We start from the raw sequence: 14,846 nt of genomic DNA, 5'->3' as shown, positions 1-14,846 counted from the left end.
AGTTGTACTGTATATCGGCTCGGTTGCTATTTAAATAATCACCCTTATCGTGGTTGGCGTAAACGTCATACGCCTACAAGTTTCGTACTAGATTAAATATAAAAAGCAAACTGGTTCTTTAATCTAGTACGAAACTGTCGTAGGCGTAAGACGTTTACGCCAACCACGATAAGGGTGAATTTCTAATGATAGATAAGTCCATTGCAATGATGTACATAAGGTTCTATAGTAAGTTGAACCTACAATGGTTCAAAATCGGGAAAAATATGTTTTAACCCGAATTTTTTTTCACTACAAATTTAAATAACTTTATTTTTTTAGAAAAATTTTAAACAAAAAAAAAAAAATTTTGAACAAAAAATTTTAAAACAATTTTGAAATTTGAAAATAGGATCTATTCAACAAATTGAAATTGAGGATGTAAGAAAATCTGTCCATATTTGGAAAATTTGCAAAGTATTGAAAAGAAACAGTTACTTTTTTTTGTTAACCTTGTTATAGAAACGGAATAGAAAAAGGCAATGTTGGTTTAAATACATTTATTAAACTGCAAACGATCTTACAATGTAAAGTCGTTAGTTCAAAGATATACAGAGTTGCAAAATCATAGTAATATATAAAGTAGCATAACAAGTATGCAAAATAAAGTGCAGGAGAAATACAGTGTATCGTACAAATATTCTCTTCATTCTCAACAGGCAACATATTGTTACGTTTTAACCTTTTCAAAACGTTGGTTTATTTCCTTTAAATAAACCGGATACTTTTTATTGCAAATAAAGACCGTTTAGTAGTTTGAAAATTGTAACAACTCTTTATTTATTTAAAATGTACAACAACAGAATTAAATAGTCACTCAATGTTTTTTATATACGTTTATAAATTCGCAGAAATACAGACACACTTTATAATGTACACGAATTCACTTAAAAAACACAGCACACTTTAAGGCACTCAGTTGATGTTTATTCGAAAAGCGTCTCTGATCAACTCACTCACGACTGCAACCTCTGCCACTATTTATAACACTGCCATCTGCACTCTAGATTTCTCTTTAACTGTCTAGAGCTTTCTAATACATACGTCATCTGTGGTGTACTTTCTACAATGTTCTTTAACTGAATATTCGAATTCGAATATACGGTCGCAGCAAACAGCGTTGCCAACTTACGATCAATGGTCAACTGAAAGCTTTTATTCAATGTTAATAATGCCCACAGATATGTTAAAGTTTGGGCACTGCTATTTGAAAGCATTATGCAACTTTAAATCAGCCGTTAAAATTGTTATATTTGAATTCAAGTACAATTTCGTAACAATATTAATATCGTCAACCCATCTTGATTAATAAAAATCCTCTCTCTGTGTAAATAATTAATAAACATTCATTTAAAATTGATCCAGAAGTACATATTCATATATTTTTGTAATAAAAAAAAATTTATATTTAAAATTTTTCGGATAATATACAAAATGTTTCAAAATATTTGAAACGAAACTTAATTATGATTAATTCAAACTAAAAAAATAAAACAAATATCGATGCCTTAATATAAAAAGGCCCTAGTCCAGATTTTCGTTTATTTTGATAAATGGTCCGATCATATATCACAATTAGCCCAAACAGTTTTTTCACCACGAGTTAGGGCTTTTTTATATTAAGGCATCGATATTAAGAAAATCAGTAACTTAAGTATTTAATAAAACTAATTAAAAATAATAGGTTACGTTGCCGACATTGCAGCCGGGAGGTAAAAATTGATTGCGCTGGAGATCATAACAATTGGTATATCGTCATAGTTTTGCGTTATTACTGGAGTCGTACTCATAAAATTCCCCGGTACTTGAAATTATTGGTATATGCTGAAGTGCTTGAATATGTACTATTGTTTGTGGGTTGAGGTGTTGATGTTGTGGCATGTAAAAATTCACGTTTTTATTGACTTTTGGCGTAGAACTTAAAATGTTGGCATGATTTGAAGATACATTGGTGTAGTTGTTGATAAATGCTCCTAAATTATTGTTGCCATAGGGATCGGTTACAAATGTTGAGTTTGGAAATGATTCCGATGTTGATGTTAACGGTTGGAGAAAAACTTGTTGCATAGGTAGACAATTTGGTTGCATTGACGTTGATGATGATGTTGTTGGCTGCATCAGTTTACTTAATGATGCACATTTTAGTTTTGGCATTTCTTTAGGCGGCTGTAGTTTGTCATCTCTAAGGGATTCTTGAATAACTACATCATTATCTTCAAGCAGAATTACATCGTCATCATTGTCAGTATTAGACACATCTATGGGTTCGTCTTTAATATTTAACGGCAGTTGATCACCAATCGAAATTTGTACTTGAAACTCATTTAAGGATATTACACTTAAGTCATTCGGAGATGACAACTCACAGCGTACCTTAAGCTTATCTGAAGGATGTAACTGTTGAAAATGTGACTTTACATCTTTCAACGATTTAAAATGGAAACTCGGGCACTTTTCGCAATAGTAGTTGAATGAAAATTTATGATAACGTTTCAAATGTAAACTGAACACATCACCGTTCATATTCTTCTCGGGGCAACAGAAACAATTTTTCATTGTTGAGAATGTCAGATGGTTATCGGAGAACACTATATAGATTTTAATAAACAACATCTGGTTGATCTTGAACAGCTCTATTACTGGAACATCACGTGCTGAATGCTGCCCGGTTATATGAGTGCACATTTTGGAACGACTCGATGTGCTTAACGAACAAGCTGCGCATATGCAAATGAATTCGCTATGCAATTTGATGTGATTAATGATTTCATCGAAACTGCTGTGGATCTTTATGGTATATTTACATCTGGAACAAATAAATTTTGTGCCTTCAGTGACGTGTGAGGTGCGCAAGTGATGGAAAAGACTGTCTTCTCTGAGAGTACGAAATGCACAGTCTTTCATTAAACAGTTTCGAAGCACTTTTCGGTTGTAAAGCTGTGGCAAATAATCGTCTATCCACACAGTGTTATCCGGTACTGGCCATTGATGTTTTAACTTTTGGATTTCGCTAGATTCCAAGTCTTTCAAACGACTATCCAATGTGACCAAGAATTCAGCAATGAAATTGTTGCGCTCTTTGCATAAATCGCTTTGTATCATAATCGAGTACGAGTAGCAGAGATTGAAACGTATTTGCTCGTAACGCATTGTGCCCCCCAACTCAGCATGCTTCTCGGCAAAATGTTGTTTGGCCAATGTTTCGTTGGGACATGTTGTCGGACAATGGAAACAAATAAACGTATGACGTTTGTGTTCCTCAAAATGCAACGAAAACTGTTCCAAAGATAGCGATCTTAGTGCTGGACAGTGCGGACATTGACATTCCAAACTATGATGACGGACTTTCATGTGTCTCAGCCACAAATCAAAAATGGAAAAGAAGCCACCGCATGTTGATTCAGGACAACGATAAAGTTTGTCTGGTGCTACACCCGTATGTGCAGTTAACTTTCGCAATCGCGCTCTAATGGTTTCCTCATTCATTTCCAACAGCTGTTCAAGATCTGGCTTAATATCCACGATATCCAGTGATAGGTTTTCTGCATTGCTGTCGCTCTTAGCAGCTTCCTCATAGGCCACCGATTCAGATAGACAGACAATATCTGAACTACGTATCACATCCTAATTTTATTCCGGAATATAAAATGTTCAATTAAAATTTAATATTGAATAAGAAAAACTGTTTTTTTTTTCTTTGGTATTTACCTCAATTCTGCTGTTACATTGTGTATTGTGATCGTAAACGCGCGGCAGTTTGTCAGGATGTTTAGTGGCTATATGCATTCGTATTTCATGCTTGTTCGCAACTGTTAGGGGACAATAGATGCAAGAGTAGATTTTTAAATCATCGGCGTCATGCACCTTGTGCTCACTATTGAGATGGTTTATCAAGAAATGGGTATGATAGAAACCAGCATTACAAACTGAAATGAAATGGTAAAATAAAATGATATAGATAGACATCAGTGCTGTTTAAAATCAAGATGATATATTTCGGCTGAGTGGACTTTTTATACCCTTCACCATGAGTGGCAAGGGTATTTCTTGATAAACATACATATATGTAAGTTTGTCATTCCGTTTGTAATTTCTACATTTTCATTTGCGATCCCACAAAGTACATATATTCTGGATCGTTATAGATAGCGAAGTCGACATAGCCATGTCCGTCTGTATGTTGAAATCAAATTTCCGTAGCCCCCAAATAACTTACATACATGGTTCATCGGTTCATAAATGGCTGAGATAGGTATAAGGAAAAACCCGGGATAACCTCGATATTTGGCCTATTTTTGATCTACATATATCTGGATTACTAAGTCATTAACAATATGTAAATACAATGACAATGGGTTAAAATCCGGAAAAATATTTTTTAATCCGAATTTTTTTTTCACCAAAAATTTATTTTTTTCAAAAAATTTAAAAAAAAAAATTGCAAAAAACTTTTTTAAAATAAATTAAAAAATAATTTCGAAAATAAAAAAAAATATTCAAAAAAATTTAAAAAAATAAAATTTTAAGAATTAAAAAAATTTGTAAAAAACTTTTTTTAAAAAAATTTCAAATTTTGTTTACCTAAAAATATTTTTTATTTTAAAGTATAATATGGTGAAGTGTATATAAGATTCGGCACAGTCGATTATATTGATATTAATAAAGCAAATCAAAACAATAAGCTTCTGTGCCGAATTGATTATTTTATTTTTCAGCTGTTTGTGCTCAGTTAAACCTAGATTATATGTACAGTGGTGGCCACCAATTTAATACAAATACTTTTTTCATCAACTGAATTTTAAGTGCGTTAGAGCCAAAATAAAAGGACCTCTAAGTGTATGCAATTTATTATTAATGTTTCTAGTTTCTCAAAAATTTTTGGAAAAATCGGTAAAACATATATGGACAAATATATGTGGAAATACGTTGACCCACCTCAGCGAACATCCGCTGTTAATAACATGATATGACCGAAACTAATGGAACTAAAAATACGAAATTTGGTACAAATATTTTATAATAATAAAAATATAATGATATAAATTTGAGAAAATATGTTTATTTAAAAAAAAAAATGTTGGTCAAGTTGTAGAAAAATCTTATGAGTTCGTGGTGAATATGTATGAATTGATACAGTCGAATAAAACACACTTGTGTGTTAAAACAGTCCTCATGCATACATATTTGTGGAAATATTTGACAATTACATGGAATTTAGCAAACAATTTTTGTCTTAATTACCTGGCCGCCACTGTATACTAAATAAACAATAAGTGAGAAACACAATTATTAGTTTAATCTGGGTATAAACGAAGAACATAGATTATATTTATCCAAGAAACTAGCTCTAAAATGAATTATCTCATTAAACCTTAAACCTACATGGGCCCTCGGAATAGGGATATCAAAGGAAAGTGGCTGATGAGTTTGCGAAGGTCGAAATGAACCAATTACATAATGGAAACATATACGAATCCGAATATTTTTTCACAGAGAAAATATACTGATAGCTACATGAACTATGCCTACCGGGAGTTTTTTCCCATTGAATTTGAATAGGAAAAATGGGAAAGGGAAAAAGCTCCCGGGGAATTATAATTCAAAATTGGTGCTGATTAAATACTTACCAGTGCAAACTAATTTGAAAATGTTTTTTACGATTTGATCATTCATGTCCAACCGCTTCAGTTTGTTGCTGTCCTGCAAATCGTCACTGGAACATTTATAAATTTTACACGAGTTTTGAGCAGTGTTATGGTGCAATTGCTGATGAACGTTTACGTTCGAGGCATCACAGCTGCGATAACAACACATGGAACATTGATAAATCAAATGGGCATGCTGACTGCCTACATGTTCGACCAATTGTAAGGGGCTCATTGGCATTTCCATGGGTAAATCACAATACGGACACTGAAGAGACTCAATGGTTTTCAAATCTACCGATGAGTGATCAGTTAAATGTGTGCACAAATCTTCAGAGCTGTCTGTCGAATAATAGCAATCATCTATCATGCATTTGTACAGTCCCAAATAGTTGACATTTTGAGGATAGCTGCGATACTTTTCATAGATGCCAGACTGATTTCTTGCGACAGGCGGTGTAATGGGTTTAGTCTCTTGCGTTTTGGAACATGACGGCCTGGGTGGTGTTATTAATAGGCTTTCTTCCAATTCCATGAGTTCTGTTTTTATAATCATTGGTAGATGTCGTCTATCTGGCGGTGGTGGCTGTGTGATACGGTTAGTAACAGCATTTGGAGAACCCTTTAAATGGTTACCGAAACAGTGTATAACTGTCATGGGTGGTGGTGTGTTTAAAGTTGGGGCGGGTCCTTCGTGCAATTGTTTCAATTGCTCTTCTAATGAATATTTGCCATCATCTAAAAATTCTTCCTCTACACAAGGCTCATTAGTTACGGGTATGTCATCATCATCAACTTTGAAATTTAAAACACATGTTGTAGCCTGCAATTCTTCCCCAGGAAGCTGTACACTGTTGAGTTCTAATCCATTTGAACTGCTACTACATGCCGTTGTTGTGCTATTACTACTATTACTGTCCGCAGTTGTTGTTTCTTTTTGTACTGCAGGTGGTGGTGTCGGTGGTGAAGTCCTTTCAACTCTATCAACAGTTGTCTCCTTTTGTACTGGTGCTGCAGTGGTGGGTGTCGGTGGTTTATTAAATTCATTTGCATCGGGCCCATCACTCATGGCCGCCAATATATATTTCTGTACATTACTGGGAATAGCTTTGGAACTATGATGATGTTCTCTCAAGTGTTTCAAAACATTGGCTTCGTTCAGTTGCACGAAATTACAGATGGTGCAGTAGTGCAGATAAATACATTGGGCATTGGGTGGATAACGATACAAAATGTTAATGGTGGAGTTGCGACATGTTTTCGAATGTAAAATGTGAGACTGTATATCAGGTCTGTAGGGCTTCGTTAGGTTACAGTGGGAACATTGAAAAGCATACTCTCCTGTATGTGCGGAATAATGATGGTATAGATTTATGAATTGATCTACAAGTTTGTCTTTGCAGAAGGGACAATCGATCTCATAGCGATCAAAACGATAGTTTTTCATTTTGGGCAGTAACTTGGCGAAAGGTGTATTAATTGATAATTCATCCAGTTCGGACCAATCCAATCTGGACACATATGATTCAGTTTTGTGTCTGCCTATGTAGTGGTTGGTCAAATCCGACGGTTTTGATCGGCACAGAGTGCAGAAAGATGTATTGCGTTCTGTCATTTGACAATCATTGTTGTATTTTTTGAGTTTTGACAGCTTTTGGGCGGGTTCAACCGGGTTTGTAATTCGCTCACAGTTTTTCTTTAATCTGGAACATTGATCGGTTTCTTCTCTACGTCTTTTTGTGTGTTTTCTAATAAACTCAGGCGATATACGCTGCAATTTAATAACTGGTTGTTTTAAGGTCACACTTTCTTTAGAGGATGATATAACATCCTCCGATGAGCATGATGCACTGTCATCGTCTACAATTCGTAAAATCTTTGCTCTTCTTGTTGTCTTTATGACCTCATCAATTGTTTTTCTACGTTTTGGAAAAGATCTCATAAAATCTTGAGACAAACTTTCGGAGAAAGAATTGTGGTTATCGATTGAAAGTCGTTTAGGGTCAACAGTTGATTGGTTGCGATTGCTGCTGATCTTTTTTTGGCTCGTATCAGAATCTGAACAATCCGAGGATTGTTGCCCTAATTGCTCCGATATGGCAGAAAGAGCGTGTATACTGGATCTTCGCCTAAGTCCGATGTGTCTAGGCGTAACCTCTACTTCTGCGGAATGTGTTGAATTTGTGTCACTGTCGTCTGCACCATTCATCGTAGTTTTTTGACGCTTTTCGTTAGATTTTCGAAATGAATTCTGGTCAACGGTGGGAATATAATCATGAAGCTGATCAAATCCTTTAAAGGTACATTTCAATTCACTGTAAACTCGGTTGAGTTTCTGATCTACGTTGTTAGCTTTACTCTGGGTTGTATCTGCCATCTTAGTATTATTATTATTACTAAACTTTGTTTGTGTGTACACCTTTTTTATAGTAATCGTTTTACTTTTTTTCTCCTTGCCATCAACATTATTTTCCACAGTGGCTGTCGTGGCGTTTTGCTTTTCCTGCTCCACATTAGTCGTTTTATTGCCGCCAACACCAGAGTTCTTGGGTAAATTCTTTTGTTGGCTCCACATTGTAGTTAACTGGTCCTGACATGGTGTTAAAGTGGACAACATTTGAGAACGTATTTCTTCGTTCTTCTTTTTTAACAATTCCTGCTTCTCCCGTTCCAGTTTGGCCTTACGTTCTTGTTCTCTTTGTCTTTCCAGTTGCAATTTTTGCTCTTGCTGTCTTCGTTTGTACTCGCCATAAGTAATACTATTCGATGATGACGATGCCGCAGCATCAGTTGTCTTGCGAAAATGGTTTGATGTTGTTGCAGTGTTATTAGCACTAGCCATATTATTATTATTGTGGGGATGTTTTGAGCTGTTTTGAAAGTTGGCTCGCTGTTGAGGTTGTTGAAATTTTTGCGATTGACATATTTGCATTATACTGGCGGCAGTTTCCGAGTTTAATACATTATAAGTAAACAAGGGTGAATTTTGTATGGCCTGTAGTTGTTTTATAATGCGTGGATCGTTAATATTTACTTTTGGTCGGGGAGGTGGTGCTGTGCCTGGCATATTTACAAAATTACCATTCTGTGTATAATGTGGTGCTAAGGGAGGAGCTATATATTGAGAATGTTGGGCAGGATAATAAACATTTTGTGGATATTGTGGGGATTGTTCATGTTGTATGTGATGTGCAGGAGGTGTTGGCAAATTATTACTAATTGGTGGAGGAGCTGGGGGAGGCGTCTCAGTAGGCGTTTGCAGTTGAGAATTGTTTTCAAGTGGATTTGTTTTTGAAGAGGTAGTGTTCATCTGTTTGACGTATGACAAAGCTGCATAAAATGTATCCATATCAAAATCTTTATTATTCGAAATGTCTTCAAGTAGTTTGCATATTTGGTCTTGGTTTAGATTTTGTGTCTTGTTTGTGTCCGTTGGTTGTATGGAATTCTCCTTATCACTGCTTCCGTCTGATGTTTGTTTTTCGAGCACAATGGTAGTGGTTTTAGTTGGAGTGGCATCACTTGTTTCATTACAGTCATTCAATTCTTCCATTAACTCATTCATATCCAACGAAACTGAGTCAATGGAATTGCACAAAAATTCTACTTTCTTATTACTATTGGAATTTCGCTCTTCACTTATATTATCATCTACTTTCACAATAGTGACCTCTTCATCTACAGCCTCTTTGTTACGTGCAGCCTTTATAGCTGCCGCCTTGGACGTAGTAGGACGTTCATCATCACTACAAAACTCACCATCACTACACGAATCCAAAGAAATAATTTCTATGGTTTTTTTAGCACAGAACTTTTTGTTATTATTTTCAATACTTTGCACTTCAACTTCATCATCTTTAAAATTAGCCATTTCCATTGTATTCTGGTTATTTTCCAGATCTGTCACATCGATTACTTCATCTTGAAAATCTGTACGTCTTTTAAATAATACATCTGAGGTTGTGCGTCTTTCAAAAATTTTCTCTTCAGCCGGTTCGCTATTGTTTTCACTTATATCACGGAAATCTTTTTCCTGATACGTATAATTTATGGGTTCGTGCACCAAACTCTTCATCTTAATGTCATCTTCAGCTATTTTATCAATCCTACATAATATGTCATAGGATATCTCATCTAAATCAGCATCTCCTTTAACTATCACTTTATCTGGTAGAATATTTGATTTGCTGCTTGAATTTGTATCTACTTTCTTCTCGACTTTGTTCACATAATCAATGCTAACGATTTCCAAATCATCGTCACTATCTTCAACTAAATAGATACATATGATTAGTAAACTACATACATATGTACATACGTATGTTTACGGATATTTTATCATTTGTACAGCCTTACCTTTCGTTGTTTTGGAATACTTTTCATCATTTGTTTTACGCCTTTCCTTTGATGCACTTGGCTTTCCTGTCGTCCTATTATTATCTTCTTTTTTCTTATTGACTTCTTGTGCTTCATCTTCTTCCTCGTCGGAGCATAAATTTACATATTCTTTGAAATACAGTGGTGCAAAAATATTTGATATATTTTCGGGTATTTGCTGTAACATTAGAAAATTAAAATTACTTTATAATTTTTTTCTCAAATAATTTAAATGTGTAAACACGCAATTCAATTTAGCGCCAGTACGAGATGAAAACATTTTCAAAAACAAAACAGATTTGATTTTCTAACGTTGCCACAACAGGTGATATAATTTTTGCGTTTTGTGGGCAAAAAAAGAAAAAAAAAATGGCCCATATTCATAATAAAAACAAGAGTGCTATATTCGGCTATGCCGAATCTTATATACCCTTCACCTTTGTTGTGGATGCATTATTATTTTTATAATTAGTATATATGTATGTACATCAGCGTTGCCACTCATAAAATATTTTTCCTACCAAATTTCTAATTAAAAACTACCAAAACCTACCAAATTTAAAATATTTTAGAAATGCTATATGGATTCGTTTCAAAATTAATAGTTATCTTAAAATTATATTATTGCTGCTATAAAATTACCCAGAGGAAGAAAGTTATTTAATAACACTACAATCATAAATATGTTAAAATCGTTCAGTTTTCGATTTAACGATGTCCTTTCGTACGTCTGTCTGGCTGACTGTCCATGTATTTCACATAGCCCCCATAAATGTCCTCCAGAAATAAGACATTATCCGTTATAAATGCTTGATTTATATAGATATTAAATAACATTTTTACAAATAAATTACTAAAGCTGCCCACACACGGAATGATTTGTTCGCCTGATTTGTGATAGTAAATTTTAAATTACTTGTGATTTTGTGCGCGCACAGCCCCATTAACAAGTCGAACACGAACAAATCGCACTCACAAATCACCCGTGTGTGGGCAGCTTTAGTAATTCGGGTGTCAATCGCCGACCAAGTGTAATCACACTGGAGGTTCCTGGCAAAAGGTGACATCCGAAATGAATGGTGTACACGATGATGTTAAAAAGTAGGGCTGCCATCATTAAGACACAGCAGACCATAGCCATTAATAGTGGATTCAAGAATCAAAACTTTAGAGTTCTCCATTCCAATCCGCCACAGAGGTGATTTGTCATTAAAATCCCCACAAACAATCGTAAGTCCTCTTGCCCGCATCCAGATAGTTCATACTGCTGTTAACTTTTTCTCTTAAAGAATATTAAAATTTCCTAACTGAATTCATATCCAGTTGTTCGTTAGATTTATCTGTTAGAAAAGCCGTAGCTTCCTGAGAAGTTCATAATAAATAAATCCATGGCCATGTTATGGTTGTCAGAATTACCATAAGTAAAGGTAGAATCCTGCGAACCCTGATGAATATTCAATTCGCCTAATTTAGGGAAATTATAGAACATCGAAAACTCATGATCCCTTAGTATATCTCGGTGTTTACGATTCTGCTCACGTGCCTTGATATTCTCCCTCTCCATATTAACATTAGCTCTTACTACCTTTGAATAAGGTAAAACCTTGTGTATATCCCTTACAGCATCCTGGTTGTTATCAGGCGTTCTCACCTCAGAATTCCTATTTAATTGTTCATCAACATCCAATATAGAGAATCTGTTACTAAAAGTGCTGGTGAATGGCAAAAGCCTTAGCACGAGCTGGGCATGATTTATCAGTGGGGGAGTGGTTTCCCTTGCGGTTTACGCAAGTCGTCACAATTCGTACCCCTGACAAAAAAGCGATCAACGACTCACTGTATAAATGATGTCATCAACACGGTGCAACTTAGTCTTACTAATAATATGGTAAAATGATTTAAAGTTGTTTTTAAAAAGAATCGACTTTACTGTTGTACTATGATTATGGGCCAATATTGTTATTACTGCTTTAAATCAAATATTTGGAAATGAAGACAAGATACTTATACATATTCGAATCTAATATAACCTTCAGCTAAACCTTAATCTTTTTACATATTTGATAATAACTGGCTTCAAAAAATTACTAATAATACTCTTTAAATGTGATTTTTTTTAAATTGTAAGTTTATCTTTAAATTAAAAAAAATTCTGCATGAGATGTGTATTAATTTAATTTATTAACAGAGACACCAACCCCCTTCCTTTTCTACAGCTTTCATAGGAACGAAACCAACTGTATTTTACTGTTCGCCTAATAAAGTCTAGTTTCTGTCATGCTAGTTAAATCCGGTTTAACTAGTTGTTAAGTTTTCATTAAATGTATTTGTTTTTTTCTTCAACTTACCACATTATTTTCAATTAGCAAATTTTTGTACTGTGTTATAATGGACTGTTCAATTTTATTCAAGGCAGTTGCAGGATATCTAGAAAATAATTTTTATTTAAAAAAGTTATGAAACTTTTAAATAAAATACAGACAGACATACTTTGTTTTTCTCAATACAATCCATTTCCTAATATGTGTAAATTTTGTATATTTTTTTCCATCTATTTTTAAAACAAAATCAATAAAAGGTACATATTTTTGCAGAGATTCCATTTTTTCCTGAGTTTGTTGCTCCATTTTATATCTGAAAAGAAAATGAAATATTGAAATTAGATTAAACCTACCCATTGAAAATGATTGAAAGCTAACGCTAATTTGGATTACTTCTGTAATAGTATTTTAGCGGTAATGCGGTGATAAAAGAAGGTACCATGAAATAACTCCCAATGAAATAATTCCCATCAAGGCCGTATAATATTTCAGAAAGCCGATTTTCATTTCGCACCAGATTAAGAAATCGTTGCAAACTGACAAAGGCCGACGATGTAAAAAGAATCTTTTCTGAGCGAAGCCGGTTTTTGATACACCCCAGAGGAGAAAACCTTTGCGTCCGGCCGAAGGCCGTCAATGCAAAAAACTTTTCTGAGTGAAGCCAGTTTTTTGATATTTATGGGTTCTGCTTTTGCAAAGTAGATAGAACCCAACAAAAATTAAATAACTTCCAATACAGTGAAATAACTCCTAATTCCCAAAATAAAATTAAATAAAACCTAACAAAAATTTCATTCGGAGTTATTGCATTATGAAATAACTCCCAACAAAAAATTATGAAATAACTCCCTATGCGTTAGGAGTTATTTCATAATGAAATAAGTCCCTATGCGTTAGGAGTTATTTCATAATGAAATAAGTCCTAAGTTGTATGAAAAATTTGTTCGGTCCAACTTACATACAGTGTTGCAAAAAATAATAGGAACGAATGCTTTTTTTTCAAACTTTGAATGTATGTCAGTCAAATTTAGTTTTGTTTAAAAAAAATGTATATGCAGTTTTGTTTATCAGACATACAGCATAAGAAAAAACATAATAATTCCTATTTTCATTTATATTTTAATACATTATATGACTAAAAATGTATTCAGTCAATATTTTTACTGGAAAAAATAATAGAAACGCGTAAAAGGATTCAACTTTTCGAGGCACATCTTTATATTTTTTGTTAAAAAACTATCTTATCTTAATATTTAGTTGCACTACCTTTGTTTTTCACAACTTTATTGCATCTGCGGCTCATGGAATCAACAAATTTCTATGCAAACGTCCTTGTCAATGTCAAATCACTCTTCCTGGATTTGTCCAGGATGCATATTTCGTTCTTTATCCAATATACTGGACCGACACCAGAAGAGGAGAAACTGCCCCATATCATGATGGATCCACCGCCATCATGATATGGGGTGTTTACGTTCTTCTTGGGCTGTGGTCATACGAAACAAAGATAAATTTGTTTGGATCCGATGGTAAATATTATGTTAGGCGCCCAGACAATAAAGCATATTATCCAAAATACACCAAGAAGACCGTAAAACAAGGCGGTGGATCCATCATGATATGGGGCTGTTTCTCCTCTTCTGGTTTCGGTACAGTATATTGGATAAAGAACGAAATATGCATCCAGGACTACGTAAATATATTGCAAAGCTTAATGCTTCCATTTTCTGAGGAAGGGATTCCCTTCAGATGGGAGTTTCAGAAGGACAATAGTCAGAAGCACTCTTCAAAATTGGCAAAATACTGGTTTGCTGTCAACAAAGTACCTCTTATGGAATAGCCTTCGCAGATGCAATAAAGTTGTGAAAAACAAAGGTAGAGCAACTAAATATTAAGATAAGATAGTTTTTTAACAAAAAATATAAAGATGTGCCTCGAAAAGTTAAATCCTTTTATGCGTTTCTATTATTTTTTCCAGTAAAAATATTGACTCAATACATTGTTAGTCATATAATGTATTAAAATATAAATGAAAATAGGAATTATTATGTTTTTTCTTATGCTGTATGACTGATAAACAAAACAGCATATACATTTTTTTAAACAAAACTAAATTTGACTAACATACTTAAAAAGTTTGAAAAAAAGCATTCGTTCCTATTATTTTTTCCAACACTGTATATGTACAGTCCAACTTACATATACATATGTATATCGTTGCAATGGACTTTGAAATATCTATCATTGGATATCCATATTGTTAATGACTTAGTAATCCAAAATAGGCCAAATATCGAGGTGGGGGTCGCAAATGAAAAATGTAGAAATTACAAACGGAATGACAAACTGTATACCCTTAGTAATCCAGATATAGATCAAAAATAGGCCAAATATCGAGGTTATCCCGGTTTTTTCCTTATATCTCAGTCATTTATGGACCGATGAATCATGTATGTAAGTTATT

At 34.1% G+C, this 14,846-nt stretch overlaps 1 protein-coding gene across 1 annotated transcript; it reads right to left on the bottom strand.

Moving 5' to 3' along the window:
• Window positions 1-1,388: 1,388 nt before the first annotated feature.
• On the bottom strand, window positions 1,389-12,692 carry LOC135957267 (uncharacterized). Its single transcript, XM_065507987.1, has 6 exons — window positions 12,552-12,692; window positions 12,410-12,488; window positions 10,041-10,239; window positions 5,667-9,956; window positions 3,748-3,965; window positions 1,389-3,663 (listed from the first exon to the last, which is right to left on the bottom strand). Exons 1-6 carry the CDS (start codon window positions 12,686-12,688, stop codon window positions 1,795-1,797), a joined length of 6,792 nt encoding a protein of 2,263 aa, XP_065364059.1. The 5' UTR covers window positions 12,689-12,692; the 3' UTR covers window positions 1,389-1,794.
• Between the last annotated feature and the right edge of the window lie 2,154 nt (window positions 12,693-14,846).

Source organism: Calliphora vicina, chromosome 4 (assembly GCF_958450345.1).
Source record: "Calliphora vicina chromosome 4, idCalVici1.1, whole genome shotgun sequence".
NCBI lineage: Eukaryota > Metazoa > Arthropoda > Insecta > Diptera > Calliphoridae > Calliphora > Calliphora vicina.
This window is presented reverse-complemented; position numbering and strand designations above follow the sequence as displayed.

Bases quoted from the DNA above. Each gene is read 5' to 3' on its own strand.
- LOC135957267 (XM_065507987.1), bottom strand. From the start codon at position 12,688: ATGGAGCAACAAACTCAGGAAAAAATGGAATCTCTGCAAAAATATGTA. The intron at 12,489-12,551 runs GTATGTCTGTCT...ATTATTTTCTAG, and splicing joins ATTGTATTGAGAAAAACAAA to ATATCCTGCAACTGCCTTGA. The intron at 3,966-5,666 runs GTAAGTATTTAA...ATTTCATTTCAG, and splicing joins TTTCAAATTAGTTTGCACTG to TTTGTAATGCTGGTTTCTAT.